The 27,949-nt window shown below is 39.3% G+C and overlaps 1 protein-coding gene across 1 annotated transcript in view; it reads right to left on the bottom strand.

Moving 5' to 3' along the window:
- Positions 1–13,724, bottom strand: part of LOC109398036 (uncharacterized) — a 54,771-nt gene extending 41,047 nt beyond the window's left edge. The window contains exon 1 of the mRNA XM_062855884.1: positions 13,421–13,724. Within this exon, the coding sequence (XP_062711868.1) occupies positions 13,421–13,698 (278 nt within the window). The 5' untranslated portion in view covers positions 13,699–13,724. The remainder of the gene's footprint in view (positions 1–13,420) is intronic.
- Positions 13,725–27,949: the final 14,225 nt, after the last annotated feature.

The following is a 27,949-nucleotide window of genomic DNA, read 5'->3' as shown; positions in this document are numbered from 1 at the left end:
GTTTCTAAGCGGTACGAAGGAAGAAGCATTTACTTAAGTTTGCCGCTATAGATGGTTTGAAGAGTGCTATTAAGACTGGATGCTTTGCTCCTTTTTCCAATCTCGAACAACGCTTTGTAAAAATAAAGCATGAAACCGCTTGAAGGAAACGAAGGTTTTTTTTTTCAGAAAGTAACATTGTTTGCTGTCCTGGAGGGCTTCTAGGGGTTAGGGATGGAGTAGTGGAGATAGGGGCAAAATGATCCACTCGAATTAAGATCTTGAACTTAAAAACAACATTAGAAGTCGAAGTGATCGTTAGCTTCCGAAAAAATACCCGTGCTTTAGCACTACATAGTTCGAAATTGTTACATCGAGTTCGCTGTAACAAAATGTCCTCCATTGCTTTCAACATAATTCTCCAGCGGATTGTAAAATTACAGGTAGTCTGCAATATGCTGCTTGCTTACAACTTTGCGTGCAAGAATTTCTTCAATGTAAAATCGAATGAGTTGAAATGGAAATTTAAACGTTCTAATACTTACGTCAAGTGTAGTTTTCAGAACTTCTTTCTGTGTATAGCTTTTCAGTATGTATATTGGAACAATTAGTTTCACTCCGACGAATTGTTTCATGCTATCTCCCCCTGTAGTGGGCAAAGCCAAGCTCGTCTAATGACAGTAAGTGCTTCATGGTGCACACAAGTAACATGTTTTCATTCCTGCTTCGGGGCTTGTTCTTGGCGAAGGGTAGCAGCAGCTACTTGTGTTTTTTCGTTCTGAATAAATAGAGCACTATACTTCCACACTATTTACTTGATGGATCGGACAAATAGACGGACGACGGACACTTAGTTCCGTTCTCCGTTCGAGGAGTCTTGTGTATTGTGGGTTATTTTGTTCCGCGTAGATGGAAGGAAGGAGATTCTTGATGAATTCTGGCATTACTTTCGCGGTGACGAACGCGACCAGCCAGCCGGCCGACAATGCATTTTTCACCCACTACGGTACACAGTTAAGTGTAGCAGCGAGAACGCGGAAACAAAGAGTGCACTGGGCAGTAGTTCTCAAATGGTAGGAACTGTATACTGATCCTTCAAATCTTACAGCTACAAATAAATAGATGCAATGATAAAAAGAGCGAATATACAGCTGTATAGCTGTATAATAACAGCGACATCAAAGAAAAAATGAATCAGTCTATATTTTTCCCTTTCTCGTACACCAAAATGTACTGGAAAGCTATATGTTCACTCAAAAAACGAAGTTTTGGTAGAAGGCTCGGAGGGTCAAGTAACATATACCAATCAACTCAGTTCGACGAATTGAGAAGATGTGTGTATGTGTGTATGTATGTATGTCTGTGCGCAAAATATGTTCACTCACTCTTAAGGCACTTCCTATTGGCCGATTTTTCGGATTATAGCTCGAATCGAACCGGAATTTCACCGCATTGTTTGCTATCGAAAATGGTCCGGATCGGTCAAGGCGTTTCGGAGTAATGGTTATTTCAGTGATCGAGACTAGCACCGCTAGAACTGGCCGTATATAAAACTGAACCAAGCCCCATCATGCGACACATCAAACTGCGGCGATTTTTGTAGCCTTTAGCATGATTGACAAACTTTGTGCGGAAATCAACATTGAAGACCAGAAATTCCACGATGCCGGCCCAAAATTCAAGATGGCTGCCTAATATTCAAGATGGCAGCTCCAATTTCAAGATGGTGGCTGTTCAATAGAGTTTTAGCTCTAAAACCAGGCAATATGGGGTATATTAGGTATGGGGAAGATGTCTGGAGTTCAAAAATGGCTACCAGAATATCCAAGTTGGTGGTCTAAAATCCAAGATCGCTTCTCCAAATTGAAGATGGAGACTGTTTAATTGAGTTGTAGGCCCTAGAACCATACAATATGGGTATATTTGGTTTGGCGAAGATGTCCTAAGTCCAAAGACGGTTACCAGAATATCCAAGATGGCGGTCTAAAATCCAAGATAACGGCTCGAAATTCAAGATGGTGGCAGTTTGATTGAGTTTTAGGCTCTAAAATCATGCAATATGGATATATTTGGTATACGAAAGATGTCCGAAGTCCAAAAATGGTGACCAGAATATACAAAATGGTGGTCCGAAGTCTAATATGGCTGCTTTTAATTCAAGATAGCGGCTGTTTAACGGTGTTTAGGCTCTTACCATGCAATATGAGTATATTTGGTAGGGGGAAGATATCTAGAGTACAATAATGCTGACCAATATTTCCAAGATAGCAGTCTAAAATCCAAAATGGCCGCTCAAAATTAAAAAAATGGCGGCTGTTTAATGGTGTTTTAGGCTCCAAAACCATGCAATATGGGTATATTTGGTATGGGGAAAATGTCTGAATTTCAAAGAAGGCGACCATAATACCCAAGATGGCGGTCTAAAATCCAATAAGGCAGCTCAAAATTCAAGATGGCGGCTCTTGAATGGTGTTGAAGGCTCTAAAGCCTGAATGGCTTTTGGCAATATTTGGTATGCAGTAGATGTCTGGAGCCCAAAAATGTCGACCAGAATATCCAAGATAGCGCTCGTCATCCTAGAGGCGGCTTTTTAATGGAGGTTAAGGCTTCAAAATCATGAAATATGGGTATATTTGATACACCTCATCCTCTTTTTACGTCCATGCTTGGCTGAGCGACAAAAAATTCTACCGCTAAGACAATGAGCAAACTCAACAGTTTTATATTTTAAAAACCCTAATTAATCCACCTAGCGGTGATGACGCCTTTCTCGTGCCTTCGAAAACACATTTCAACACAACTCAAGTGACATGTTGATGACTATCACACTTTCATACGTTTAACAGAAATCCATTTCATGGCATCAGAGATCATATTGTTTATCTGGTTTTTGATATTTGAGCCGCAATCTTGAAGTTTGAGCCGCCATTTAGGATTTAAGTCCAGCAGCTTGGAAATTCTGGTCGCTATTTTTGGACTCCAGACTTCTTCTTCATAACTGATACACCCATCTTGAATGGTTTTAGAGCCCAAAACTCCATTAAACAGCCGCCATTTTGAATGACGCCGTCTTGGATATTCTGGTAGCTATTTTTGAGCTCCGGTTGTCTTCCCCATACCAAATATATCCATATTGAACGGTTTTAGAGCCTAAACCTTCATTAAACAGCTTCTATCTTGAAGTTTATGCCACCATTTTGAATTTTGAGACACAATCTTGGATATTTTGGTCTCCATCTTGGATATTTTAATCGTCATTTTTGGGCTCCAGACTTCGTCCCAATACAAGATATACCCATTTTGCATGGTTTTAGAGCCTAAAATTCCATTAAACAGAAGTCATTTTGCGTTTTGAGCTGCCATCTTGGATTTTAGAGCACCATTCTGGATACTCTGTTTGTCATTTTTGGAGCCCAGATTTCTTCCCCATATCAAATATACCCATATTACATGGTTTCAAGTCCTAAAACTACATAAAAAAGTAGCCATCTTGAATTTTGAGACGCGATCTGGGATATTTTGGTCTCCATCTTTGATATTTTTATCGTCGTTTTTGGACTCCAGACATCTTTTCAATACCAAATATACATATATTGCATGGTTTTAGAGCCTGAAACTCCGTTAAACAGCCGCCATATTGAATGTTGAACCGCGATCTTGAATATTCTGGTCACCATTTTTGGACCCTGGACATCTTCACCATACCAAATATACCAATATTGCTTGGTTTTGGATCCTAATATTCCATTAAACAGCAGCCATGTTGAATGTTGAAAAGCCATCTTGGATTTTAGACCACCATCTTGGATATTCTGGTCGTCATTTTTGGAGTCCAGACTTCTTCCCCATACCAAATATACCCATATTACATGGTGTCAGGTCTTTAAACTCAATTAAACATTCGCCATCTTGAATTTGGAGCCACCATCTTGAATATTAGGCAGCCATCTTGAATTTTGGATCAAAATCGTGGAGTTTCTGGTTTCCAGTATTCATTTCCGCATAAAATTCGTAAAGGTTACAAAAATCGCCGCAGTTTGATGTGTCGCATGATGGGGCTTGGTTCAGTTTTATATACGGCCAGTCCCACCGATGCTGGTCCGAATCACTGAAATGGCCATAACTCCGGAACGCCTCGAATTATCCGAACCATTTTTAATAGCAAACAATGCGGTAAAATTCCGGTTCGATTCGAGCTATAATCCGAAAAATCCGCCAATGGGAAGTGCCTTAAATAAGTGAACTTTCTTTGCGCACGGACACACATAAAGACATCATTTCAATTCGTCGAACTGAGTTGATTGGTATATGTGACTTGAACTAAACCTAAACTTTCGAATTGCGTTGCGTTGCGTTGCGTTGCGTGGTAACGGAGTAATTCGTAGATTGCATACTGAAAGTTGTCATGTTAAAACTTTAATACTCCTATTCTTATTGGTTATGGAATGCTATTTGGGAAGGAACAGCTATCCAATCAGTCGTTGAAGTAAAAAAGACATGAAAACTTTCATTGCCGGCCACGCCCATCTTCTCCGTTACGAGGAAAGGAAAGGATGTGATGATATGACACCTACTTTATGTAAGGCCAGCGACTCACCGGCGCCCCATAGGTGTCAAGGAGTTGGATATTTGGAACGGGTTGATTGGGGATTCACTATAAGCGAGTGATGCGGCAAGATTCAGATTGTGTAAGTGCATTTGAGTTGATCATGTAGAAGTGTTGATGTGAGTGTTAGTGATTTTTTAACACCAACGTTGGGAGTGACATAGCTAAGAAATTTGTCACTCCATGGGCCTTTTTGCTTCCGGGATGGGGCACAGGCATTTGGACCATGTGTCCTGGCTAACAAGCCTAGGCTTAAGCGCCATTACTCGCTCTCTGAAACGATAAGAAATACGTTTTGTGGATGGGAAGGGATAGGGAATGGAAGATACCTATTTATCGAGATGCCAGCGACTCACCGACGCCCCCGTAAATAGATAGGATATGGGATTTTGTTACGGGAATGGGCTGTAATTCATTATGGTTTAGTTATGCGACAGGGTTACATTGAAAATATATAGGGCATTGGTTCCCTTATGTGGCTGCCAATTTCATCCCACTAAAAACACTGCTTGTTTCGTTTCCAATTTTTGTATTTTTGTTAGAAGTGAGCACGCATGAAAACAAAAAGAGCGGAATCAATCGGTGCCATAATCGCTTGTTTCCGAAAACGATGAATTTGAAAGCGTGACATTACTTATGGCAATCATACTCTACAACTTATGAATGGTAATGGTACTAAAAAATCTGTTCCACATCGGAACGAACTCACCAAATTATCTGGTTGCACATCATCGTCCACAGCACACAATATTTCTTTTCCTACAGGAACTGAAGTTATTCGACAAATACCATCAAAAATGGCAGATTTCGGCATCAGCGAGATTGCAATCTGCTGGGAGGAAACTAACACACTTGCGCCGACCAAGAGTTTTCACAAAACTAGCTCGATGTAGAAAAACGCGAACGATTTCGGCACCACAGGGGATGCAATCTGCAGTAATGCAACTACTACACTCGCGCCGACCGAGAATGTTCATGCTGCGAGCAATTTTGGTACCACAGGGGATGCAATCTGCCGGGAAGTAACACACTCGCGCTGTCCAAGAGTTTTCACGAAACTAGCTCGAACGATTTCGGCACTACCGAGGATGCAGTTTACCAGGAGGAAACTAACGAACTCGCGCCGGCCGAGAATCTGCATGGAATTCACTAAGTTTCATTTAAAAATAAGTTTAATTAATTACAAACAATCCAAACGCGAAACTCTTATTTCCGAATCGAAATTTTACGGATCTGAACTAAACCTAAACTTTCGAATTAGGGTTAAAAAGCTGCGATAAGTTTAACCATTTTCAAGTAATAGCCAGTTGGAGGCAAGCAAAGTCAAAAACATGTTAAGTTCAATTACTACGTAATGGTTGAAATTTGATCATATGCGTACACATTTTTTTCACCATTTATGATTCTCTATCACTCCTTAAAAAGTTGGCATTCGCCCATCGGGACCCCCCGAAACCGGTTCCGAAACACTACCGGTTCAGATATGGTCTGATACTGTTTTCCTGATAACCCTTCATCGGGTTATCGAAAATGCCACTGTTTGATGAGTCGCATGCATGGGTGTGGATCTCTTTTATATTTGGCCACTTCCGGCGGAACATCCGGAACCCGTTCCAGAACACTACCAGTTCAGATATGGTCTGAGACTATTTGCCTGCGTACCGTTCATCAGGCTGTCGAAAATGCCGCTGTTTGATGTGTCGCATGCATGGGTTTGGTTCTCTTTTATATTTGGCCACTTCCGGCGGGACATCCGGAACTGGTTCCGGAACACTACTGGTTCAGATATGGTCTGACACTATTTTCCTGCTAACCGTTCATCATGTTACCAAAAATGCCGCTGTTAGATGTGTCGCATGAATGAGTTATGTTCAATTTTATATTTGGCCACTTCCGGCGGAACACCCAGAACCGGTTCCGGAACACTACTGGTTGTGATATGGTATGAGACTGTTTTCCAGCTTACCGTCCATCAGATGATCGAAAATGCCGTGGTTTGATATGTCGCATGCATGGGTTTATTGCATTTTCATGTCTGGCCTCTCCCAGGGGTACCGGTCCGGAACACCTAAATGGCCATTACTCTGGAACGGCTGGACCGATCCGAACCATTTTCAATAGGAAACAATGGGACTATATGCCGCGTCGAATGAACCGTCGGTCATTAGAATCGGTTGAGGTTTACTGCCAAAAAGTTATGTGAGTTTTTTTGTCCACACACATACACACATACACACACACACACATACACACATACATACACACAGACATCACCTCAATTCGTCGAGCTGAGTCGATTGGTATATGGGACTCGACCCTCCGAGCCTTCTATCAAAAAGTCGTTTTTGGAGTGAACATATAGCCTTTCCAGTACACTTAGTGTACGAGAAAGGCAAAAACATCTTCGTGATTAGGAGAAGTGTACAAAAATATAAAAATGTGTATTTTGATCATTATTTTGTCGGTAGAAATTTTTTTCGCTAAGCCAATAGTGGACGTAAAATAAGGTTAAGGTGTATCACACTTAATTTGGAATACCGTGTTCAGTAGATTTTCGACGAAAATAGAACAGCTGAATACAGCTATACTGCATTGTTTACCTTTTGCTCCCGGTTTTGACAGATGGTGTACTGAGCCTGAGTAAAATTGATTACCGAAGCTACCGAAACAGTTCTGCTGTTCTATTTTCGTCAAAAAAGTGCTGAACAGGCAATTCAGGATTGAGTTTGTAATATGTAGAAAATGTCCGGAGTTCAAAAATGGCGACCGGAATATCCAAAACAACGGCTGTTTAAGGCTCTAGAACCTTTCAATATGGGTATATCTGGTATGGGGAAGAAGTATGGAATCCAAAATGGCAACCAGAATATCCAAGATGGTGGACTGAAATCCAAAATGGTGGCTGAAAATTCAAGATTGCACGGTATGGTATCACGAAATGGATATTCGTTAAACGTATGAAAGTGCAATATTCATCAATATGTTACTTGAGTTTTGTCGAAAATGGGGTTTCGAAGGTACGTGAAAGGCGCCATAACCGCTAGGTGGATTAAGCAGAGTTTTTTTTTTTATTATAACGCCTAACAAACACTCTAGGAATAAAATCTTCCGAAATTAGCCGTACATACACTCACTGTTTACTTTTTATCCTGAGTATTGCACTTCCGACATTAAATGACGGGCTTGGTGATCTAGTGGCTACCGGTTCTGATTCATATGCAGATGGTCCTGGGTGCAATCCCTAGCCCGTCCCATTCCTTCTAATTTGTATCTTTCTGTTCACTTTCTCTATACTCTCCTCTCTACATATACAACTCATGTGAATATTCATATGTTCATATTCATTGTTAGAACCAGAAAAGGTTGCAAAGCTGTTTCCCTTCCTTCCAACTTTCACAGCACAGTGTCAATCAATCAGATAACGCCTATGAGTTATGCAATCAAGCGAATTGTGCCGCTATAGCTTCACAGTAATAATCGCACTAATGTATCACCTAACGCCTGGCATCCACGTACCAATGTGTAAACCCTCTGCCATCCATATCCCACCAACTCCGACATACGCATGAGTTTGTACAGACGCAGAGGTAAATTCGGTCTGATGTGAATACAAACGATTGCAATCATCACTTCCTTCCCCTTCCACACATTGACCTGCAACCTGACGTGGCAGGCGCCATTGTCTCCTAAAGATAGAAGATCACCAATACTCACACAATGAAGATGCCTACTAATCCCCGGCAGATAATCTCATTGGTTCCTTGTGTGAGTGTAGCTGGTCTGGCAATACTGGAGTAGCATCTACGGGTGGTCAATCAAGCTCAAGCTCAAGCTCAAGCTGAGTAATGCACTTCCGGCATCAAAGCTTCCAAAACTAGCCGTTAACGTTTCATTGCGTCATACATTGCGGCATGAGGAAACGTTTGAAAACCTCTGCTCGGCAGCGTATCAAATTGCTTTCTCGTTTAAACAGCTTTTTGTTTGTTTATTTGATTTTATTATTATTCTGAGCTTTCCTTCGAGGACGGGAGTGGTGGTGGTGGGAGATGATGGTTACTTTACAACATGTACTTACAGAAAAAAATGTTGGTGACCGGGTGCAGTGTGGTGCGGTGTCATTTAGTGGGAATTTATTTGAACGGTGCATCAAGAGGGGACCAGAGGAAAATTTTGCATTTCTGTTATTTTTTCGTTTATGCCGGGCAGTGAGTGATGCGAATTGAATTTGCAACTGTGTCGTTCTCCAGCAGTCGGACACAGGACCGAAGGCGCCAGTGTTCGGTTACAGTAACGATGGGATGATACTGGACCCAGTTTGATGTAATGGATTTGGTTATCTGGGTTGACTGAGCTGAAGTTGAGCAGAACTTTTTTTTTGTCTTGAGATTTACTGCTTCAGAGATTTCAATGACGAGAACTTGTTATACCTTGAGGTGAAAGTATAGAGATAAACTGGTTATCAAGTGATAGTTATTGTCAAACTTAAAGGTGATTAATGTGCCTAGAAAACTTTCAAACTCACATTTTACACCCATTAGACTGTTACCAAACAATTTTTATGAGACACGAGAATACGAGTTTGTCATTGTTTCTTAATTCTTCTCGAGACCCACAATTTCACCTCCTTTTTGAAGGAAAAATTTACATTTTGTAAATTTATCGATGGTAGCATTCGATCCCAGTACAGTAAAGAAAGAAAAAAGAAGAAAACGTCTAATGACAATACAATAAATTCAAGTTACAGAGACTGCAACTCATATAAACTTCATGTATAATCTTTCTTCAAAGTTTTTCTAATTTTAGAAATTTTACGACCACATCTTTTTGAACGTGACGAAATCCGTGTTGTGTCGATTATAACTCCTTTTCTCTTCCTCCTCCAGTCTGAACGTAAAACTACTCCTTGGCTCGAGGTGGATACCCCCGAAAAAAGCGCTCCATCACAAATCTCCTTTCCAGCATGAAATGAATGGTGGGCACTTGTGAGTCCGATGCGAGCGGTTTTCGTACCTTCCCAATACATATCGAGTTGTTGACGACGATGATGACGGTTGTGCTCATTCATGTTTGTTTTGTAATTTCATCGCGGGGCTTTATTGTATTCCGTCTCTTCCTCTCTGTTGTCGGATATCCTACGTCATTGTATTCATCACGCCGCGGCACGGTTCAATGTGCTTCCTTTCTTCAGTACTGGTGCCAATGATTTCCTAAATTAGGGAACCGTAATACCGGGTTTTTGATGTAAAAATTATTCATAGGTACTCTTATCAGGACTAATTGATAGTAACAATGTCTCTAGAAGTGACTTTAGTAATTGGGATAAATTTAGTGTCCCTATTTATTAAAATAGCGATCATTGGAATGGACTGGCATTCGTCATACAAAAGTTTGAAATTATGGAAAGGGCAACCTTCCACGACAATTTATCCCTGGCAAACCTTCTACTAAGGATTGCTGCTACATCTCTTTGCATGATGAAAGTTTATTTGTATCCTTTTTATTAGACTCATTTTTGTGCTAGTGATGTTATTTAGCATTTTTTCCATTTTTTTTTGTTTTTAATAATGTGTGTTTTAACATTATGCTAATTCTACACTTTTCAATTTTTAATATTTAATACTATGAATTTGATTCAGATTCAGGGACACTTTATTCTTGTTACTGAAGACGTTTTTGAATCGAAAACTGATTAGTATTAGCATTGGGTAGTTTGCCCGACGATTCAATTGCCGCAGCAATTCTTGAATGAATTTCTCAAGGAACTATTAGAAGACACTTGAAAAAAACTCTTGCTGAAATTCCTGAAAATAATCCTAAAATTCCCAATTTTCAATCTCTGGAGATATTCCAGGCAGAAATTTCTGAAAGGATCTCTGAAGGAGTTTAAAAAAAAATCCAGTAAAACCCATGTAAAAATCTCAGAAGCATCCTTGTATGAATCTCTAGAGGAATAATTGAAGAAGTCGGAAAATTCTTGAAGGAATTTCTGAGAAACTTAAGAAAAATGTAAAGCAACCCCTTGAGACACCCGTGGTTGAATTTCTGGAAAAGCTTTTTTAAGAAATTTTCAGGAAAATTCCTGGAGAAATCTTCTAATAAAATTCCTGGCGGTTTTACTGAAAGCATTCCTGGTGCTTTCTGATAAAATATTTCAGAGAAATTCCTGGAGACACTTCTACATAAGCGTATGTAAAGATTCCTAGAAAAAGCTATTGAAATATTTCTAAAGGAATTCCAGAAGAATTCCTAAAAAATATGTTTAAACAAATAAATTCCTTTAAAAATCGGTGGAGAAATTCTTAGAGTTATCCTTAGAGAAAATGTCGGAAACTTTTTCTGAGAGATATCTGGAGGATATCTTGAAGGATCCTGGAGGATCCTGAAAGAATGTCTGTATGAACTAATGCAGGAAGCTCTAGAAGAATTTCTGCCTGAACCACTGAAAGAAATGATGTAAGATTCTCTGGACGAATTCCTACAGGATTGTTTGAAAAAATCCGAAAAAATCTATATTCCGGTGGAAATTTTCAATAAAATCCAGAGAGCGATTCCAAATCTTACGAGCCATACAAACAGTTGTAGGTTCTCATACAAAAAAATCTTACAAAGGGGGAGGAGCTGTTGAAAAATAAACAAAATTCACTTACGTAATAAATGGTTAGCCCCTTAGAAGAATTTCTCAAGTAATCCCTGGCGGTGTTTCAGAAATAGCCCATGGGAAATTATCAAAAAGAATACTCGCAGAATTTTTTTCAAAGAAATTATTGAGAGAATATCTAAAGAAAGCTTTAGAGCAATTAGCTAAAGAATATATGGAAGAATTTCCGAAGAAACCGATGGAAGAGTATCTGAAAAAAATCTTGGTAAATTTTAAGACTGAATTATTTAGTAATTTCTGCAGAAATTTCTTGAAATAATCAATGGGGAATTTTTTGAAGGATTTTGTCAAGATTTTGTTCTTTTTTTACACATATCTATTGCTTGCATTGATTTTGTTCACTTTCGTAATTCCGGAAAAGCACACAATGCTGCTTCTGAAACAACACCGATAGTCTGCAATGGTGTCCGGTCATTTGGCCGACTGCCGTTTGGCCGAATTATGATCAAAAGAATTTACCCAAGTAGCACCTGCAACTAAAATGAAAATGATCATCGTTGCAAACATGTTGCCAGTTTTCATGAAAAAAAAAACATAAATGGTGCATAAAATAAAAAAATCACATGTTTTGCATCTGCGATATCTTTGCCAATACTTTACTGATTTTAATGAAATTTTCATGGCATAATCTACACATACTGTACTGTAACTGTTTAAAAAATCAGCTGTTTGGATGCCTTCAATACACCATTTTCTGTGATGCATTTTTTCGAGTACTGGCCTTAGTGAAGTTTCAGCCAACGGTCCATATAGCCGATGCCGATGACAGCACAGATATTCAACAAGACCATACTAAGGTTAAAGGGTTCGATTCCCGGTCGGTCCAGGAATTTGAGTAATGGAAGTTATCTTGCCTTCTATGCTCAAAGTGTACTCGTGCCTGCCACATGAAATACACAAGTAAAATGGTGTAAGCTTAGAATCAGGCTTGTCCCGTTTGGGACGTTACGTCAAAAAGAAGAGTTGTAGTCGAACTTCATATATATATATAAATGGAACAGGTAAATAAGATCGTTTTCTACGATCAATGCTTCTTCCGGTTACGGTACCTGTTTTATGCTGTGTGAATGAATAGCAGTCCAAAAAATTACTATGGTTTTGGGGTTATCGCATATCAGCAATGAATTTTATTTCTGCTTTTTTTTTGTTTGGTAGTTATTTGCCAAAAATGGGATTGCTCTCAGTAAAAAATTCTCACCAAAATCTGCGGTGTTGAATCAATCGAAGAAAAAAACAGTTCAAGTGATATATTACACATACAGTGCAAATTATTTATCAACGGTCTTCAATGCCATTCCTCTGAATCCAGGTCGTACGCCTCAAGCAGTTCGATTTTTAAGCCATAAATAAAGAAATCAACGGAATCGTAAAAAAAAAACGCGCGCAAACAGTTGCACAATTTGAACGGTAAATCATCAGAAGCCCGTAGTAAGTGGTAGTCAATTAATTGATTAAAACGTCACGACTGACTGGCTGGTGGTGCAGTATATGCACCATGCATCGAGCTGACATTTGAACTTGTTGCCGTCGGTCGCCGGGATATCGCTCAGTTGGATGCATTTGATCTGAAGTGTGTGAAAAAAAATCTAATCCAAGGAAATCGAGAGGTAGGTACCTACTCGAGTTCCACGAAGTAACCTTGCATGATTTCATTTCCTGTTTATTTCTAGTACGTGACCCCGGATCGATTGTCGCATCCAATTAACGTCTTGATATTTTTTTTCTCTTAGCATACTTTGCGGCCGTAAATATGTTACCTAATGTGTAGTTGCGAACGTGATTTGTTTTTGCTTGCTTTTCTAGAAAATTTGAAGTCATCTAGCACGCGTTCCTACAGTTAGTCGGTCAGTAACATATTCCAAGAAACTTAAGTCCAACATGGAAGGTTTCCTAGGGTAATATGTTACTACAAATTCACGTTTTGTATTTTTGTTATTATTTTAAACAATTGTCGACATGATATCCAAAAACGTTTTAAATAAATCACAAACGTTTTTCTACGAATAGCCAGTTTGCAAATAAAACATACAATTATTAACTGTGGAAATGATCCTAGAATTTGACGAGTAGGCTCGGCCACAAAGGTGGCGTCACGCCAAAGGAAAAGAGAAGAATGAAATGACAAACCCCGTTCTAATCTACCCAACCCCAAAAAAAAAAAACCCCTTCTAACTAACCTCATTCTACGCTCATTAGCCTCCATCAGCACCGGCGAATCTTCCATGAGTAACGTTTCCGGTACGGCGTTGGTCCACTCTTCGATGGCTGCCCGTTGTCCTGACGATCCGAGCGTATTGCGCGTCCGAGAACAAAGCAAGTCGCGTCCTTCTCCCCACTTCTCTTTGTGGAAAGTTTTGGCTGAGATTGTCCGTAGCAGAGAAGTATGGCCGCCTACCAGCAATAGCAGCAGCACCGCTTGCGCCACGTGTATTCTTCCTGCTATGCTTGTCCTCATCGTTTTTTTGTGTGCTCTGCAAAGAAAGAATACACTATTGTACTTATGGGGAAAAGGGTTTTGAAATGATTGAAAAGCTGATATGCACAATAACAGATTGAAAGACAATGATACAGACACAGAGATGATGTGATATAGATATGATGCCAGTTTTAGTTAAAATTAGCATATTAGTGAAAAATTTACTTGTAAAAATCATTGTTGTAAATTCAGGCTGTTCGGGCTCGTTTAGAAGTTGACCATCAATGCCAACTTCATTTCTCGATCATCCTAAATAGCTGAGTAGTGCCGGTAGCGGGTAGTTCAACTGGCTAAAAATAGCACTACGGATCGTCTGCTGTAGGAGTCCACTGGTCAGGTGCGTCCCCTGAATTTATGGTGTCGACTTTTGGCTACGTTGCTTTGACAATGACAGCGACAATCTAGCTTACCCTGATACAACAAACCATCAGATAGATCCATAGACCATTCCGTTCCGGTATGACTCATCAGCCATAGGTAATCCTTGCGCTGATGGTGGGTGCACGCACAATCATCATGGTTATGTGTAACTACAATTAAGTTTTGCAGTACGATTCGGATCTGGGATATTCCAGTAAAAGGGCAACATAGACAGGCATGATAGAATTTTCCCGGTTTTTTTTTACAAGGAAAGTATAAAGGAATCCAGGCAAGTCTTAAAACAAATTTCTGGGAAGTTTTGATAATTCAATGAATCCAAAAGAATGACTACCAACCGGAGAGCTACCGGAGGAGTGGAAGGAAGGGGTAATCTGCCATAAACACAAGAAAGGCGACCATTTGGAATGGGAGAACTTCAGGGCGATCACTATTTTGAATGCTGCCAACAAAGTACTATCCCAGATCATTTTCCGTCGTCTGTCACCAAAAAGGAATGAGTTCGAGAGAAGTTATCAAGCCGGCTTCATCGACGGCCGGTCGTCAACGGACCAGATCTTCACCGCACGGCAAATCCTCCAGAAATGCCGTGAATACCAGGTCCCAACGCATCACCTGTTCATCGACTTCAAAGCGGCATACGACAGTATCGACCGCGCAGAGCTATGGAGAATCATGGACGAAAACGGCTTTCCTGGGAAGCTGACTAGACTGATTAAAGCAACGATGGACGGTGTGCAAAACTGCGTAAGGGTTTCGGGTGAACCATCCAGCTCATTCGAATCTTGCCGTGGACTGCGACAAGGTGACGGACTCTCATGCCTACTCTTCAATATCGCTCTGGAAGGCGTGATGCGACGCGCCGGGCTCAACAGCCGGGGAACGATTTTCACAAAATCCGGTCAATTTGTGTGCTTTGCAGACGACATGGGCATTATCGCCAGAACTTTTGTAACGGTCGCAGAGCTGTACACACGCCTGAAACGCGAAGCAGAAAAGGTCGGACTGGTGATGAATGCCTCAAAAACAAAGTACATGCTGGTAGGCAGAACCGATTACGACCAGATCCGTCTGGGTAATAATGTTACAATAGACGAGGATACTTTCGAGGTGGTGGAGGAATTCGTCTACCACGGATCCTCGCTGACGGCTGACAACAACGTGCGTCGTGAAATTCGGGGGCGCATCATCAGCGGAAGTCGGGCCTACTACGGACTCCAGAAGAAACTGCGGTTAAAAAAGATTCAACCCCGCATCAAATGCATCATGTACAAGACGCTGATAAGACCGGTGTTCCTCTACGGGCACGAGACATGGACCAGGACCATGCTCGAGGAAGACCTGCAAGCACTCGGAGTTTTCGGGCGACGCGTGGTAAGGACCAAGGTATTTACATATTCTAAGGTAGTCTTAGATGTCAAAACTGGCTGAGCGGCCATTATTTTTTCACCGTGAGAAATTCTGAAAACAAACACCCCCCCCCCCCCCCCTCAGCAAATTCCTTTGAAATTTGGCTTCCTCTGCTTTTCCCCACAAACTAAACGACCTGCTTAACCTTCCATTATATAAAAACCTTGGTAAGGACGATCTTTGGCGGTATACAGGAGGACGGTGTGTGGCGGAGAAGGATAAACCCCGAGCTCGCTGCACTTTACGGCGAACCCAGCATCCAGAAGGTGGCCAATGCCGGAAGGATACGGTGGACAGGGCATGTTGCAAGAATGCTGGACAACAACCCTGCAAAGCTGGTGTTTGCTACTGATCCAGTTGGCACAAGAAGCACAAAGAGCACGATGGGCGGACCAGGTTGAGCGTGACCTGGCGAGCATTGGGCGCGACCGAAGATGGAGAGCGGCAGCCAAAATCCGAGAATTGTGGCATACTAATGTTGATTATGTCTTGTCTTAAATATGATGTTGAACAAAAAAATGTATGTAAAGGAATAACTGGGAGGCTAGTAAAGGGTGCCGTTAAGATAATTTTTTGGCAATAAATATGGTGAAATTTGCGGATTTTCAGAACTAATACACTTAAACCCTTATCATGCCGAAATTTTTATGAAGTTTTATGAATTCAAAATGCACCTTTTTATACCCTGAAAAAAAGGGGGAGTGTTATTCAGAACCAATATTGTGCATAAGAAAATGTAATAATGAAGGTAACTATGGCAACAACGGTCATGTGGCGTTATAGGGGAGAGCAAAGGGAGGTTGCAGGGGCCCTCCAGCGGGGAAGGCCTTAGGGGGGTTCAGGGAGACTGGCATAAGTAGGTCTCAGGAGCGACACTTCAAGAGGTATCAGAGGCATTTCAGTGGATCTCAGGAGTAGACCTTAGGGCCTGTCTAAATACTACGTAGACTCCGAGGGGGAGGGGGGGGGTCTAGGGGGATTCTGGGAAAAGTCTACGGTCTATACAAATTTTGAAAATTGTGTATTGTTGAAAGTCTACAAGAAGGGAGGGGAGTCTGAGATTGCCAAACTTGAGTCTACGTAGTTTGTGGATAGCGCCTTAGGGGCGCTTCAAAAGGTCTCAGCAGGTTCCAGCGAAGTTCCAGAGGGTCTAAGGGGCGTTTGAAAAGGTCTCAGGGGGAACTATGAGGTCACAGGGGCAGTAGTGGTCGGCGCGATTGCCGTTAACCGTTAACGCATTCCGAACGAACATTTGCTTCTATTCTCGAAAAAGTCACTTAAAAGTTCATAATCAATGTTCTCCAATTTGCAAGTGAGATGTACCTATCTATTGAAGTGGAAAAAATGGTCAATTTGATCTTTCGAGCTATTGATGACCAAAAACAATTAAACGGTGAACAATTAACCTTCCGTAACTCGCGCGGTTGACTACCTGCGTCAGCACCACGCTAATGCTGAGTACAAAAAGCGAGATTTTTTCACCGTGTTGTACAAAATACAACAGCGCGAGCGCTCGTGGGTTAACGAGAACCATCCGTTTACCGTTAAATTGCGATCGCTTCTCAGTAATTCAAAAAGCAAAAGTTCAAATTGATTTGTTTTCACCTCTATAGAAAGGTACATCTCACTTGCAAATTGGAGATTATTGATAATGAACTGGCCTTTGTAGGAATAGAAGCAAATGTTCGTCCGGAATGCGTTAACGATTAACAGCAAGTGTGCCCACCACTGCTCAGGAACGCTACTCGGGGTCTTGAGGGCTTTACAGGTGGTCGCAAAAAGGCTTCACGGAAGTTTCAGAGAGTACCAAGGGGTCTCAAAAGTATTTTAGGCAGTGGAGCGGACCTGGTGTGATGGTTAGAACACTTGACTATCACGCCGAGGACCTGGGATCGAATCCCACTCCCGACAAACTCACAAAATGTGAGTTCTTCCTTCGGAAGGGAAGTAAAGCGTGGGTCCCGAGATGAACTAGCCGAGGGCTAAAAATCTCGTTAATACAGATAAAAAAAAAAAAAAAAAAAAAAAAAGTTTTTTAGGGGATCTCAGGAGCGTTCCAGGGGTTTCCAAGGGTGTCTAGGGGTCCTAGGGTTGTTTTAGGAGGTTTCATGGGCATTTAAGGGATTCCCGAAAGGATTCGGAGGGGTAACTGGAGGTTTCAGAAGCGTTTCAGGAGATCTTAGTGAGTGAGCGCTCAGTGGCGTTTCAGGGGGTCTCACTGGTTTTAAAGCAGAGGTTGGTTCCAGGTAGGCTATGAAGCGCTTCATACTATTAAAACGCTCCTAAAATTTCCGTAATCTCATTGACATATCCTTGAACGCCTGAACGCCTTGAATCCTGAGACCTCTCCAGAAAAAAACCCTTAGAACCCCTTTAAACGCGTTTGAAATGCCTTGAAACGCTCCCGAAATGCCTTGAAATGCCTCTGAAACATTGAGAATTCCATTGGAACACTTTCAAATGTTTCATAAACTACCCTGAAACTTCAAGGGGCACTCCTAAAATACCTCGAAAAGCACTTAAAACTTCTTTAATACTATTGAAACTCCCATAAAATCCCCGTAATCAAGTTGAAATGCCTATGAAACCTCTTGGAACCCTTTTTTTGGTCTGGGTCTGGATCTCGGTCTGGGATCCCGGAAACCCCCTTGGCTCCATCTCCATCTCAAATGCCCAGGGGCAAGAACTGTTCTTGTGATCTGAGTTTCTCAATTGAACCCCGACTTAAATTATGCACAAAATTGCCTCTTTTTATGCCATGTTTTAAATTATGCACATTTTTATTTTATGCATCCCCAGCTCGCGGCATAAAAAGTCGTTCCTGTATATGCATTAGAAGAGCACTTGATGATTTCATGAACATATTTCTGAATAAAAGATTGAACAAAACAAAAATCTTGAAAGGTTCTTCCGTAAAGCTCTAACGCTGGAACTTTCTGACTAAATTTAAAAAGCCTTAAGGAGACCAGATGCAAAGGAGTGTACGTGACATTTTGATAGAATTTGAACTAACTAATACAGGCCCTTAAAGAATTTAGATGATTCTGGCTATACCGAAAATATGACTTGGGAAAAGGTACGGCATTTGAACTATGTATTCTATTCCTGTTTTGGCGTAACGTCCCAGCTGGGGCATGCCCTGCTTCTCAGCATTTATGTTTTATGAACACTTCCACAGTTAATTACTGAGAGCTTACTCTGCCAATGACCATTTTGTATGTGTATGTCGTGTGGAAGACACGAAGAAACTCTATGCCCAAGGAAATAAAAAAAAATCAATACGAAAGTTCCTGGACCTGGACCAACCGGGAATCGAACGCGTCACCCTCATCATGGTCGTGCTGAATATCCGCGCGCTTATCACTTTGACTATTCACTCCCTACTTTGCGTTCTGTGTGTGCATTCTATCAGCTACCCTTGTCCATATTTGAAATGTAGAACAGCTCACGAATTTCATGCATGCGGAAAAAGTCCTAATCTAGGGGAAAAAAATCATTAGATAATCATCAAGTCTCACATAAAAAAAAAGTCCGACATTCTCGGTATGCAAATGTACACTGCAGCAGCATAAATGACGGAAAATTCCGCATTCGTCCGTCGTTCCCGTCGCCAGTAGTGCTCTATTCATACCGCATTGGATTGCTAAAATTTGACACTCCATGCCAGCCATCAGCATTTCCGTGTTGTCGTTTGACGACTTGTTTGGGCTGTTTCGACTTCTGTTACACGCAAAACATCCACACCAAACGGTCGTCGTGCCGTGATCCCGTCCCGATTGGACGTTGCAAACGGGCACGATGAGGACGACAGCAGCATGGCTTCATTCAGCTGATGGGCCCACAACAGCCGTGACAAATCCGCGAGACAAAACATTGCGACTTGAATTTGTCACATGGAGGCGCCTGATGACTATATACTGACTGGCAGCGTTTGTAATATCAAACCAAATGAAAATATGAGAATGGATTAGGTCCCATGGGCGCGGGTGAATTGCATTTCACGTTACCGATAATATGGAGTAAGTAATGATGACACATGTAGAGATAGTTTTGTTTTAGAATTGTGCAAATAAAATATGGAGCTGTTTAAACATTGACAGCTGCGAGCTTATTAAAATAGTCACTTTGCCTGTTTTCCGCAATGTGATCTAATATCGAAACTAACCTATATTTATAACACGTGCAGACCCCGTGTTCGTATCATTCTTCACCTCGTATGTTTTCAATTAATCATTGCTTGCAATAAATCGTACAAATTACACATGGCAATTGAATCGATCACCGCTATTAGTTTAGGCTTTTCCTCGTGTACTTTTGAATTTGCGCAACGACAAGGATTTTCGTGTTCACAAATCACGAAATACACCGTCAATTGCGCCACTATTACAGCAGTTAATGTACATTTTTTAAATGAAAATTGTTGTAGAGTATGAAGATGTCCTGAATTACGTCATTTTAAACCTTAGATAAGCAGGACATAATGAGCAACCTGTATTTTCACAGTAAATTTCCAAATATTCAGCACGCATTATGTCATTGTACCTTCGTTATCTTCAACCCAGTGATTGGATGACGAAACAATTATCAAAAAAATCGTTTGCCTTGAGAAATTGAGAAAATTGCAAGAATTGCTCATGAACTGGTATGAATCATGACCTAAAATAAGGTTTTGGGATTCTGAATAACAGAAAAGTGAGTATTTATCAAGTTTATCGATATTTTCTGGGTCAATTAAATATATTTACAGGTATTCTTCGATATAACGTACCCTCGATATAGCGTACCCTCGATATAGCGAATTCGATATAACGTACATTTTGCCCCGATATAACGTACAACATTGATTTTTTTTTATTTTTACCAGGAATAACCCTCAGATAAACTACAAAATCACTCAAATCAATGTTGTGTTGCAGCCTTGTTACCCAAAATTAGCGCAATTTGGGGAAAAACTTTGTGTACGTTATATCGAAGCAAAATGTACGTTATATCGAAGCACAAAAAACGGAATGAGTTTTTCGTGAAAACTCATGTTTTTCATTATTGGTTTCGTGAATTTCACTGAAATCATTATCATGGATTGATTTCACGTCAAATACATCGACACTAGTATAAAAAATGTTAAAATTTTCTCTGCTTCGATATAACGTACATTTTGATATAACGTACAAAAAAAATTTTTTTGTACGTTACATCGAAGAATACCTGTATAACATTTTCCAAATTGGGTGACTAAGGATATTTATTATTGGCAGGTTTGTTCTCTTCGTTATGGGGGGTTTGTTGGCCAAATTGCCTGAAGTTTGGGCATATAACTCAGTTTGGTTGGTAAGGATTTGAGGCCAACTTTGAAATCAACAGGTTTTTATAACCCCCCATGACGGAGAGAAATACCGTGGGGTGCCCTAATTTCGTTAACTTCTAACATCTGAGAGAATTATTATCATTCATCAATCATCAAAAATTTGCTATAACCTCGAAATTGCATTTGATCTCAATACAATTCACACAAAAAGAAATGAAAAATTTGATTTATGTCAAAGATTGAAAAATAAATTGCAAATGTATGCAAATAGCAGATGCCTTATTCAGAGATACGGAAAAATCAACACTCACGGAAGTCAACAAGTATTTCGATCTCTAACAAAAGTAAATATTCCAATTTATGTTTGGTTATTTCAATTTAATATGTTTTATTATAATACGCAATAAAATTACTTGAAAATGTTATTTTCTTATTTTGTTTCAACATTTATGTCGTTGGCGAAATTAGGAACCCACAGTTTGTATGGGTCCCTAATTTCGTGCACTCTTTTTTATAACTCTGTTTTAGAGGATCATGTGTACTTGTAGCCATCGCATGATTTGGTTATTAATAATAGTTCTAATTATTATTTTAGTTAGTAGTTTGGTTTAAAATTAGCTTGGGACTGCTCATAAACTACGTAGAAAGTGAAAAAATAAACAATTTTTTAAATGTGGGAATACTAAGTAAGCTCGGAATGATTTTATTTATCCAAACAGTGTAGTAGCTTACAGCAGCTAGTTTCATTCAAGCAAATTATTACCGTAAGCCTTATTGCCAGAACACAAATTTGGAAGACGACACTTTACTAGAACTAACCTCCCGAGGAATGTGCCCATTAATGGCACATAATAGAAAGGTAAAAAGCTATAATTACAAAAATGAATTGATTCACATTACTGACCATCAGTAAAGTTAGTGAACACTTGATTCAAATAGCAAATACTATATTGTTTAATTAAAATGTCAATTAAAGAGCAAAACAAACGTCAAAAATAATAACCATTAAAGCTACAGAAGGATTTTTGGAAATCTTAATGTAAACATTCGGGACGAACATGGGAAAAAGCAAATATTCACTCATATTTCGCCACAGACATCTATTTTATCTATACGTTATGGTTTCATTGGTATTGTACGAGTAGGGCCCATATAGCCGAGGCGGTAAACGCACGGGTATTCAGCATGACCATGCTGAGGGTGACGGGTTCGATTCCCGGTCGGTCCAGGATCTTTTCGTAAAGGAAATTTCCTTGACTTCCTTGGGCATAGAGTATCTTCGTGCCTGCCACACGATATACGCATGCAAAATGGTCATTGGCAGAGGAAGCTCTCAGTTAAAAACTGTGGAAGTGCTCATAGAACACTAAGCTGAGAAGCAGGCTTTGTCCCAGTGAGGACGTTACGCCAAGAAGAGAGAGAGAGTATGCTAAGTTTTGAAAATTAACACATTTAAGTGAATTCTACGTCTTTTTAAGTGAGCGAAATTTGGACCCATTTTGAACGAAATTTGGAACCCGTGCACGAAATTTGGCACTTTCAAACAAATCAAAACTAATGCTGTAACTATCTTGTATAATGTGATGTTGCCTAATTTGTATTTTTCTTGGGAGCTACAGTGCCAGCACTAAATATTATGGAAGAAGTTAATCTGATATACTTTATGGTTAAATTCCAGTCGTTCCCCAACTAACAATTGCAAGTCACAAACAAGCAAGCTTGCTGAATTGTTGCTTAATAATGGTAATGATAGCTGAACTAAAATTATGCTCTACACATTACTGTTTAAATGATTTTTCAATTGAGAAAGTAGTCAATGATCGACTTTCCTCATCGGTATCAACTATGATAAATTAAAACACTTTTCAAACGTTTAACAAGAAATTTATTCGGCAAGCATTGATTCCTTAACAAAAGAGTTGGACAAAACATTTGTCTGCATCTTATTAAGCTGATGTATCGATAAGCATATGCTCCTGAACAATGTGCTTTTCACTTGTCAAATAAACGCCTTCAGCCCGTCATAGTTAGACTAGGAACTTTCTTCGGATTATGGGATAAATCATGGCTAAAACTGTTTAGACAACCAAGTTATTAAAGAACTAATATTTTAAACAAATCACATAAAATAAAACAGAATAGAATTATGTAGTTTAACATTGAGTGCCAAAAGACGTAATCAACGTAAAAATGAGGCATGTAACAAGATATCTTGTACCTTGATTATTATATTTTTTATCTTCCGCAGCAGTTCGATTGTAGGAGACACTTGGATCGATGCATTTGACATTGCAGTGCTGTCGTGTTTACTGAATATTGTTCCCGCAGTCACCTATATAACCAAACAGCATTCAGAAATCGACACATTTCAAGTATCCCTAAACATCCATATGCACTATTTATTGAACATAACATCAAGATTCCATGACAAAAGCATAAATAAAAAAATTGCTTAACGGATCTTCGACTGAGCATGAGAAGATAACCTGAACAGATGCTCTGAATACACCATGTCCAAGACCATACCGCATATTGTCATACATTTTTAAAGATCGATATTTAATAATAAAAATATAAACATATTCATATCGCAATTAGTACATCTGGAAACAATATCTTCAATAAGGACCAACACTTTTTGGCCGCATTCGATACAAGTTTTCTCACCGTGCGATAAAAATACTGACATCGAAATCAGAATGGAAAACACGTGTTTTGGGCTGAACAGTTGTTGAAGTAAAAGGCGTTGTTCAGTTGATTACCACGTGCTGTGCTCATTCACCACTGCTGAACACAAGTTCAGGAGTGACCATTATTGAGTCATGGGAAGATTATGTTTTGCTTTGGGTGCTGCATCTCACCATCTCTAGGATGGCGCAGATAGAAAGGCATGCGGCTGGCAATCGACAGGTCTCGAGTTCTAATCCGGATTTAGGTAATTTTATATGTAATTCTTGTTTCATAATACGTGTTCTTATAATAATAATAATAATTACTCTCGCGAGAGTTCAAAATTTTTGCATTTTATTTATTTTCAGTCATTTTTGCCAAAGCTGAATAACAACTTTCCTGTACATTTGTAAAACGTTTTGAAGAACAAAAAATTAAGTTGGTGCACAACATGATGCTTTATAACTTCTCCAAATTTGTGTGAACAAAACCCGAACATAGGTTGTACATGAAAATAATTCAAATGTTATTCAACATTATGTTGAATTAATTCGTCATAATGGTGTTTGTTAAATGAGTGATTGTTAGTTGGGTCATCAAACTTTGAGAATTCTTAAGTGCACGAAATATGGGCACCTCACGGTAAAACTGCCAGAAATATGAAGGTTCCCATATCTGTAAAATTATTTTGTGGAAAAAATATACACTAAGGTCTTTTTTTACACGGTTTTTTTTTACACGGTTTTTTTTACACGGCTTTTTTTACACGGTTTCGCGAATTAACACGGTTTTTTTTACATGGATTCGCGAATTAACACGGTTTTTTCAACTTTCTCGCGCTAAGTGTCTAGAAGGGAACTCTTCAGGCCTGAAAATCTACGAGCGTTATCAATTAATTTTTGCAATATTATTAATGGAGTGTAACATCCTACAGGTCCATGGAGCATAGTTTTGAAGATAAGTAATTTTCAAGGATATCTTAGGGCATCCAAGAACTTCCGCGAGTAGTGGCTTTAAGATCTACAAGCGTAATCGATGGATTGTAGTTACATTACTGATACGGTGTAACATCCTACATGTCCATGCAGCATAGTTCTGAAGAAATGTTGTTTTCAAGGATATTCTAGGGCATCCAAGAACTTCCGCGAATAAAGACCTTAAGATCTACAAGCGTAATCGTTGGACTGTAGTCACATTTCTAATACGGTGCAACATCTTACAGGTCCTTAGAGCATAGTTCTGTAGAGACGTAGTTTTCAAAGATATTCTAGGACCTCCAAGAACTTGCAAAAGTTCAGGCCTGAAAATCTACGAGCGTAATCAATTATTTTTGCTATATTATTGATGCGGTGTAACATCCTACAGGTGCATGGAGCATAGTTCTGAAGAGAAGTTATTTTCAAGGATATTCTAGGGAAACCAAGAACTTTCGCAAGTTCTGGCCTTAAGATCTGCAAGCGTAATCGATGGATTGTAGTTACATTACTGATACGGTGTAACATCCTACAGGTCCATGGAACATAGTTCTGAAGATAAGTAATTTTTAAGGAAGTCTTAGGGCATCCAAGAACTTCCGCGAGTAGTGGCCTTAAGATCTACAAGCATAATCGATGGATTGTAGTTACATTACTGATTCGGTGTAACATCCTACATGTCTATGCAGCATAATTCTGAAGAGATATTCTTTTCAAGGATATTCTAGGGCATCCACAAGCTACCTTGAGATCTACAAGCGTAATCGATGGATTGTAGTCATATTACTAATACGGTGCAACATTCTACAGGTCCTTAGAGTATAGTTCTGTAGAGACGTAGTTTTCAAAGATATTCTAGGACCTCCAAGAACTTCCGAGAATACAGGCCTGAAAATCTACGAGCGTAATCAATTATTTTTGCTATATTATTGATGCGGTGTTTTATCCTACAGATCCATGGAGCATAGTTCTGAAGAAAAGAAACTCTCCAAATATGCTCTAGGTCATCCAAGAATTTCCGCGAATAAAGAATTCAAGATCTACAACCGTAATAAATGGATTTTTGTTAAATTACTGATACGGTGTAACATCCTACAGGTCCATGGAGCATAGTTCTGAAGAGAAGTTATTTTCAAGGATATTCTAGGGAAACCAAGAACTTTCGCGAGTAGTGGCCTTAAGATCTACAAGCGTAATCGATGAATTGTAGTTACATTACTGATGCGGTGTAACATCCTACAGGTCTTTAGAGCATAGTTCTGTAGAGACGTACTTTTCCAAGATATTCTACGACCTCCAAGAACTTCAGCGAGTATAGGCCTGAAGATCTACTAGCGTATTCAATCAATTGTTGTTACATTTTCTAGCGTATTCAATCAATTGTTGTTACATAGGTAATTTCTTTGGAAATTTCTAGGAACCTTTACAGTTAAAGTTTTTCTTCAGACAGTCTTTTAGGAATCCCTTTAAAAATATGTTCATGAATTCCTCCTGGAATTCTTTCAGAACATCTTCCATGAATTTTGGTATTGGAATTTTTCTAAATATTTGTTAATAAATCCTTGTAGGAGTTCAATCATGGGTTTCCGAGGGAGAGCTTTCAACAATTTCTTTAGAAACTCTTCCTAGAACTATTGCAGAAAAATCCCTAAGATAGTTTCACATAATCCAGCAGGGCTTCGTTCAAGAATATTTTCTGTGATTTCTTCAAGAATTAGAAAGACAATTTATTCAGAAATTCCTACAAGGGTTTTTTTCAGAAATTCTTCAATTAACTCCATTTAATCTTACTAAGGAATTCCTTTTGAAATATTACTTGAGACTCCTTCAGTAGTTTAAGCGTTTCCCATAATTTTCAGTAAAAGATTACCTTTTCCATGGATTAATTGTTATTTTCAGAATTTTCGAAGAATTCTCAGCGGTTTGAGATATTCATCCACAGATTTTACAGAAGTATTTTATGAAATAACGTAAATCATGTTGGAGTTACTCTTCGAGGGTTTCCTGAAGGAAATATTTAAATAAATTTCTGATGAGATTAAATTTTATTGAAACTATTTTAGAAACAATCGTTTATAGCTCCTGGAGAAGTCCTTAGGGAATACCTGGAGGAACTCCTGAGATTCAACACAAAAGTTCAGTTAATTGGACGAAGTGGCTTCCCCAATAGAGGGGTAGGAAAAAAAAGTCCTGAGATGGATTTAAAGGATTTTTAAGTAGAATTTTATGAGAAATTTTTGGGAAAAATCAAGGAAAAAATACTGAAGAAGTTTCCTTGAAGGCATTTCTAAAGGACACCTCTGATAAGTTTCTGAAAGAATCCTTGAAAAAAATCTTCGGAAATCCATAAAGAAATTACAGACAAAAATACTAGAAGAATTTTTAAATAAATCTCCTAAAGATTTTTCGAAGGGTGATTTGGAACAAACCCTGAAAGAACTCATGGACATACTTCTAAATTCTTGAAAAAATTTCTTGCGCAACTTCTGAATGGTATCAGTGGATAAAATTTCCTGATACAATTTCCCTAGAGGAGCATGTGCAGTATTCGTAAGGGAATCACCAAAGAATTTTCTAAAATTGGAGAATGCTGTGCAATAATTCCAAGAAGAATTTCTGAAGATATTCTTGGAGAAACGTTAAGAAATAAATCCTGAAGTGAATTCTAAAGAATACCTGAAGAAAAGGTTTCTAAAAATCTCTAGAGAAGTTTACGATCCCACTTATGGAGGAATATCTAAGGATCTTCTAGGAAGTCCCTTAGAGGAACCCTATTCAGAATTTTTTGGAGAAACTCCTGATAGAATCCCTGTAGTAATTCCTGAAACGCATCCTAACAGAACACCTAAAAGCATTTCAAATTTTACCATGACTATACTGGTCTAAAATGAGTTTTAGAAAAGAATATCCTTAGACGAGACGTGCGACGTTGTGAATTTCTATCTAGAGGTATAAAGAATTTCCTGGTAAACGTCCTCAAGGCTACTCTCTGAAATTCATAGCATAGTTCTTATGAGGATAGTTTTTAGTGAAACCTCTGATTGACATACGTTTAAACAGTTTACACAAAATAGATGAAAATTGTAATTTAGATACAAGAAAGAAATTGTTCTGTATTGACGTTTTTTTAATGACTGTAATTTGCTCTCCACTAAAAAAGATAATTGAAAATTTTGGTCACGCCGATTACGCCGCCGCCGCCGGTGAAAATTGCACACGTCTACCTACAGGTCCTTGGCGCAAGATTCCGTTAACGTGTTCTAGGTCATCCAGAACTTCCGCAAGTAAAGGCCTGAATCTACTAGCGAAATTAATCAATTGCTTTTACATTACTTATACGGTGTAACATCATACAGATTTATGGATCACGGTTCTATAGAGAAGTTATTTTCAAAGATTTTCTAGTTAATCCAAGACCTTTCGCGAGTAAAGGCCTTAAGATCAATAAGCATTATCAATGGACTTCTGTTGTTACTGATGCGGTGCAACATCC

This window comes from Aedes albopictus, chromosome 3, assembly GCF_035046485.1.
Source record: "Aedes albopictus strain Foshan chromosome 3, AalbF5, whole genome shotgun sequence".
Lineage (NCBI taxonomy): Eukaryota > Metazoa > Arthropoda > Insecta > Diptera > Culicidae > Aedes > Aedes albopictus.
Note: the sequence above shows the minus strand (reverse complement) of the source record. Positions and strands in the feature narration are given on the sequence as shown.